At 40.9% G+C, this 6911-nt stretch overlaps 1 protein-coding gene across 1 annotated transcript; it reads right to left on the bottom strand.

The window, feature by feature from the left end:
* Positions 1-235: 235 nt before the first annotated feature.
* Positions 236-2962, bottom strand: LOC113951834 (olfactory receptor 10AC1). Its single transcript, XM_027653355.1, has 2 exons — positions 2069-2962; positions 236-286 (listed from the first exon to the last, which is right to left on the bottom strand). Exons 1-2 carry the CDS (start codon positions 2960-2962, stop codon positions 236-238), a joined length of 945 nt encoding a protein of 314 aa, XP_027509156.1.
* Between the last annotated feature and the right edge of the window lie 3949 nt (positions 2963-6911).

Here is a 6911-nt window from a genome sequence, read left to right as displayed (position 1 = left end):
AGGTGCCCCTGATAAGCAATGGTTCATGAGGAATGTCCCTAGTTTAGGACAGAGCCCTGCTATCTTGCTATCTTCCCACAGCTACTAGCAGATAACAGTTATCTCTCTGCTATCCCATGCCTACAGCTACCAGAAACACATGAGGGCCTCTACCAAGGTTTTGATCGTAGTATTATAAACCTCAGTCTTTCTGTCCTTCAGTTTTATTGCCAGACATTTAAGCATAGAAGGCAAGTTAGAAACCTCTGCTGTAAAATCCTGCTAATCTCAGGAAGGACCTCTGGACGTCTCAAATCCAGCTGACTGCTTGCAGCAGGATTAACTTCAAAGCTTGATTTGACTTGGCAGGATTTAGAATTGATGCTTCAGATTTGTCTTGCGTTCATTAATAGTTATTTAATAGTATTTGATTCAAAGTCCTTCTAAAGTACTTCTCCATTAGTAAGTACTGTGCTAGTATTGAGACCCTCCCCTTCTCATTCTTGGAAGACCCAGCAGGTGATTAAAATGTTCACTATGACTTTGATCGTTTTAAATAATGTAGCTAAACATTTGCTTACAGCAGTAATTAGGTATTCGTTGACATGAGAACCAACATTCTGTGTTAATGTTTTAGGCAGGCTAGGCTGTCAACTTGAAGACAGCTTTTAATGCCAGTTTTAAATTCCACATTTCTCTTTTGTCAGATGACTCCAACTTAGCTTCCTTAGTTACAGCGCCAATTTTTTACATTAGTCAAATCCACTTACCATAATTTTTAACAATTGTAGCCCAGAGAAAGCAAATACCACTTTGTTCTCTCAGTCTGTTGAGGGAGAGAGCTGAGGGCAGCTGGGGTGCTGAAATTCCTTTGGATTAGACAGAGAAACAGAAGCAAGCATTTTAATTTTTTCTCAACAATTTGCTATGTAAGAGGTGGGTTCTGAATCATAGAGTCTGTTTGGGCTCTAAAGAGCTATGGAGGAGGGAAATATTAAATAAAATAACAAAGTTGCTTCTTTCCCCTCTGTTCCCATCCAGAATTGATCTTCCCTAATTTGTCTGAATCATCCTGTTCCTCCTTCATGTAGGAAACTCATAAAATAACACTGCTTTGCTCCTTTCAGACTCATGCCCACTGCAGTCCAGCATGTGCTGTAGTTCTCACTGGGTTGCTAAAGAAGTTACAGTAACTGTAGCAGCAGTATTATTACTCTTGCAATTATAGATTTCAACACTCCCCAGGCATCCTTATTTATATGATGCAGTCTTTCCTGATAAAAGTCACATGATAAGATCAATATCTTAGTCTTTATGTTACCATAGGAACAACCCAAATCTAAAGCATCACCCTGTAAAAGGAAAGCTTACTTCCTGCAAAACAGGCATAGGAAGCTCATGCTCTTGTCAAACCGATGGCACTTGAATTTTCTACATCTGGAATAATTTAAGGTTACAGGAGTTTGCACTAACAATCTTTCCATTTGTGATGCGATGTCAGAGTGCAACATTCTGCTAAATTTGGAGAACACCACAGCTCTTTTCCCCTTCCTTCTAACCATGGACTTTCTTCTTCTAACCTTCCAATAATTTACCAGTCTAAAATTTTTATTGACTTCCCAGTTTCCACTGTCATCTTGATAGAAAAATAATGAAACCAATACTTTAATATTGGTTTATTTGCTTTAAATATTTTTGTTGATCTTTTGACTGTGCTGTGATGACCATGAACATATGCCTGAATAGGTATGTGTTTGATCACAGAAGTGAGACCACAAATTGATCAAAACTCTTCATCCTAACAAGCCATTGAAGCATTTTCCTTTACACCAAGTGTTATGTTGAGACCTTTCTTTTTTTTTCTTTTAGCAGAGATTTCTTTTTCTTATAAATATAGTGATGTATGTAGAATTCTGCCAGGATATTTGCCATAGTGAAGTGTATGGTGATCTAGTCTTAACATGACAATGGGGCTATTTTCCAATAAGCACTAAAATTTACCACACACACACATCTCAACTCTGATTATATCACAGTTCAGCTGAGCTATTTTCTTCCTTCTCAACATTTTCCTGAGGATCCCTCTGATTTCCTTGTTCCTCAGGCTATAAATGAGGGGATACAGTAGTGGAGTGATGTTGGTGTAGACCAGAGACACCACCTTGTCTTGAGTTGGTGAGTAACTGGACTTAGGACGAATATAAATGAAAGTGGCAGATCCGTAGTGTAATAACGTGATGGCCAAGTGTGAAACACAGGTGGAAAAGGCTTTGCCCTTTCCCACAGAGGAGGTGACATGTAACAAAGCCGCAGCAATGCAGATATACGAGGTCAGGATTAGGAGGAAGGGGAGCAGCAGGAGGAGCACGCAGGCAGCCAGCAAGGGCAGCTCGGGGGTGTAGCTCTGTGTACAGGCCAGGTGCAGCACAGCAGGGACATCACAGAAAAAGTGGTTGATGTGACGAGACTGACAGAAAGGTAAGCGGAAAACAGCCACTGTCAATCCCAGGGCAACAGCAAAGGCTCCCAGGCAGCACACCACAGCCAGCCTGAGGCAGAACCCTTCGCTCATCACAGCCATGTAGTGAAGGGGCTGACAGATGGCAACGTAGCGGTCGTAGGACATGGCTACCAGGAGGAAGCATTCAGCCCCACCGAGTGTGACAAAAAGGTGCATCTGTGCAGCACAGCCTACGAAAGAAATGGTGCTGCCATCCACCAATATCAGGCTGAGGAGTGCCTTAGGGGCAATGACTAGGGTATAGCAGAGCTCGATGGCAGAGAGCTGGCAGAGGAAGAAAAGCATGGGAGGACGTGAAGGCTCCATAACTACTGCCATGAAGACGATCATATTCCCTGCCAACGTGACCAAATGAACAATGAGAAAAAAAAGGAAGAGGAGGACCCGTAGACAGAGCAGCTCAGAGAAGCCGAGCAGGAGGAACTCCATGGTTGCACCAGTGCTCATATTGTCCCTCTCCATGCAGCCTTCACATGGCATCTACAGGGAGAGAAGCAAAAGGGAGACAGTTGAATTTGACCTGATTCTTGGCAATCAATTCCATATAAGAAATAGTGTTGCAGTACTGTAGAACCAGTGTAGTAAAGCTGATTGTGTAGGGAGGAAGGTGATTTAGTTTAAAAAAAGCAGACTGATTTCACTCAGTCACATTCAGCATGCTCTTGACCCATATTCTCACAACCACCAAGGTTCTTGTGCCTGAATGATCTCCCTAGGATTCTTTGCCATAACTTTGTTGACAAAGAATTTCAACAATTGTGTCTTCATCATTTCTTCTGAGTTGTTCTTAGGTTTGTGACCATGTGCAAGTTTTGAACATGCATTAGGTACCCTTTAGGAGGTAACTCTGATTAGTCTCTCTGTCCTGTCCTTTCTGATCTGAGTGTCCTAAGAAGCTGCAGACAGATGTGTTTGCATCTTGATGACCATCAACGAGTAGGTCTTGGAGATATTCTGCTACTGTTTCTTCTGGTGCTTCCACTCCCAGGCAGACCCATTTGTTCTCTGTTCACATCCCTAATGCAGCCCTCTACATCTCTGCCAGAGATGTACAAGGGCAACTGAACAGTGAGCTGGAGCTTCTGTGCTACCGCCTGACTCCCATTAAGGGGAATTTGAGATGTTTACTGACTGGCTTTTCCCTCTGCTACAGTAGATCTACCATAAAGTTCACATGGAAGCAAGGTTTCAGTGATTAGACATGAGGATTGCAAATTAGAGCTGACGTTTTGGTTGCTTACATCTTTATACCTGGCTCTACCCTATGGCATCAGAGTTAAAGTAAACAACCAAAGATTTCCATGACAACACACTTTGTAACTGTTTTTTTAAAGAAAATGCAAAGCTAATATTTTGGACTTAGAGAGAATGAGATTCTGCTTTTCACAGGAAGAACAGAAATTTCCTAGGAATATGGAGTGATGCAAAGCTATTTAAGTAGAAAAACCTAGGAAAGATAAGGATGTAGAGAGCCATATAATAATAAATTACATATACTGGTCACAGTTGAACAGTGTTCACTGCTCATGTGTTCATCATGGAATACAATATTTACTACAAGGAATAATTCCCACTCTTTCTACACTTTGTTGTAAAACAAGAATAAAAGCAGTGATTCCTTGAAGATTTCTTCTTATATTAAAAAACCAGCAATATTTTAGTGTGAAAGAAACTGGAAAGTTACATCAAATATCATGAAAGACAAATAAAAGGAATGGGAAGTTGATGGGAAAAGTATTAGTGGAGACAAGTGTTTTCCTGGAAAAAGCCATCTCAAAAAAGCCCCAGAAAGAAATAATCAATAAAATTGAGGAGCTGAATATACTAAGCCTACAGATCTTTCTTTTATTTTTGCCCTAAGGTTTCCTTGTGATTCAGTATCTCAGCAGGATTCAAAACATCTGGGGACTCAGACGAATAATGAAAACCTCCACAATTATATTACCTCAGGTGCAAAACTAGGAATTAAATTTCTCTGCTTCAGAGCATAAGTCAGCAAAATTAGGTTAGGAAGAAACTACCATAAGCTCCAAGACAAAAAAAATGGACAGACAGTGAAGACCAAGAAGGAGCTCTGTAGAGAACATAGAGGGAACAGCAATCCTGCAAAAGGAGCTAACTCAAAAAAGACCACTGCTAGAAACAGTTCCCAGGGTTATAAAGCCACAACTAACTCCTACATCCACCTTTTGCTGCTGCAAGACCTCCCCAACAGCTATTCTAAAGTCTGACTATAAAGCTTTCTTGACACTCTATGTAAGTAGTAGGTCTTCACAGAAAACAGGAGTAACAGGTTGATACATGACTGTGGACTCAGTCACTGAGGACCAGCTTGCTTCAAGTACTGAGACTTTAAGAGGATTCTACTAAGCACAACAAAGCTAAAATGTGGGGAAGAAAGAGGGGGTTCCCTCCCTTTGGTTTGGATCTGATCACTTCAGTGACAACATACCGTCTTCTCTGGGTTAGAAGGTAAGGAAATAAAGACTTCTTCCCCTCGATCATGTGCGCTGTTCAGTCTGGGCTGAGATTCTGTTTCTAGCCCAGTCTGGGGTCCCTCTGGCTGTGAGTGTCCCTAGGGCCAATGCTTTCTTTCAGCATCTCATATTAATTCTCTCTGCAGGATCCAGCTCCTTATATACAATATGACGCAGAAGTCTGTCCTCTTCCCTGATGCCTCTGCTCTCTCTGCACGAATGACAGAAATTCCACTCCAGTTTTTCTGTAAATCAAGCAATAGGATGTAATTGGACCTTCAGAGGAAGGCAGAGCTGTAGCACTAGCACTCTCCTCTCTTGTTGTTTTCACTGAAGGAATTGAAAGTACCTGATTATTTACTGGGATAGTTTGTACCTGGAATGGCAACATTTTAATTAACAGAATGTGTTACTACTCTTCTTAAAAATAAATCTGTGGATCTCTAAGTAAGTTTAAACTAAACTCACACTTAGAGGCAAAGCAAAGCAGATATAAAAACTTTAAACCTATCTGTGGAGGTTTCACGAGTTCAGATGACCCATTGTTTCTTATTTAGTCAGATGAAATAACTATTCAGCAGTAAGCAGGACTGCAATTATTTGAACCCAGTTTATTTTCATTGCCATTGTTACATTCATTCCTGGCCACTTACACTGAAATCTAAAGAGATCTGTAGGGTTGTGTGAGTACAAAAGAGAGGCAAACTCAAGAGTTTTGACCGCTACAATGGATCTGCTTTCTGTTAACCCAGCGTGGCAGAAACATGTGAATATGCTATTTTAAGATTTTTCACAAGTTTAAAAGAAGTCCTTTCAAAATATTCTTCTATATTTTATCTATATGGCACAGTCATTTTGGGACAAAACTGCTTCATGCATCCATCCAGTTTGGGGACCAATTGTGTTGCGAGCAGCTCTGTAGAAAAGAACCCGGGCTTCCAGCGGACAGCAAGATGAAGAGGAGCCAGGAAGGGGCAACAAAGACCAACCACATACTGGGCTGCAATAGCATGAATGTGTTCAGCAGGTGAAGGAAAGTGATTATTCCCCTTTATCTGTCACACATGTAGTTACATCTGGAACACTGAGTCCACTGTTGTAGTCCCCCATACGAGAGATGACAACAAGCTCAAGAGGAGCACCTGATGTCCAAGGGGAAGCTGAGGGAGTTAGGTTTGTTCAGCCTGGCAAAGACAAGGCCAAAGGGGTTGATTTTAGCTACAAACTGGGAGGATACAGAGACATCAGAACTGGAGTCCTCTTGGAGAGGCAGAGCAAAAACAGTCACAATGTTTGAATCAAAGAAAATTCTGATTAACCATAAAGAAAAAACTGCTTCTCCTCACAGTGGTGGTTTAGCACTGGAACAGGTGTCCTGAGAGGCTGGGAGATCTTTCTCCTTGGAGATGTTCACAGGTTGTCTGGACAAGACCATGAGCATCCTGATCTAGCTCTGGAGCTAGCTGTCTAGATCTTTCTTTGAGTCTATGATTCTGTACAGCCTTGGTCAGACATCCAGTATAGACAGGATCAGAATTGTGTGTACCCAAGGAACTTTAAAGAACTTTGCTGTCATGAACTGAAATACTCACGGAGTTTTGGCTCCTCCAAGGCCACTACCTGGGATTCTGTAATGTCACAATTTTGAAATTAGATAGAACATAAATGACAAAGTTGTTTTTAGGTATTTGTACTTGTTTTTAAACCTGTTACATAACTTCTTGGAATTAAAGCTATGACAGTGGAGTCTATCCTCTTTAGTCTCTCAATTAGTTTCCTAAACTTTCAATGTTTTTTATTTCATTTTTTTTCCCTTTTCTTTTTGTTTAAGATTCTGCAAACATTTCAGGGCACAGAATGTCCTTAGAGCATTTACAAAACCAAATTCAGAATTTATCTGGAATTTCTAGATATTGTTGCATAATACTGAACAA

The sequence above is a fragment of the Corapipo altera genome, unplaced genomic scaffold (assembly GCF_003945725.1).
Source record: "Corapipo altera isolate COAL_440 unplaced genomic scaffold, ASM394572v1 61, whole genome shotgun sequence".
In the NCBI taxonomy this organism is placed as follows: domain Eukaryota; kingdom Metazoa; phylum Chordata; class Aves; order Passeriformes; family Pipridae; genus Corapipo; species Corapipo altera.
The sequence above is the reverse complement of the archived record's forward strand: the minus strand, read 5'-3'. Positions and strand labels throughout refer to the sequence as shown.

What these genes read in the sequence shown, in the direction of transcription:
- LOC113951834 (XM_027653355.1), bottom strand. Translation starts at nt 2,962, where the DNA reads ATGGAGAGGGACAATATGAGCACTGGTGCAACCATGGAGTTCCTCCTG. An exon ending in ATAGCCTGAGGAACAAGGAA is followed by an intron (nt 287 to 2,068) that starts ATCAGAGGGATC and finishes TGGATTTGAGAC; the next exon opens with GTCCAGAGGTCCTTCCTGAG.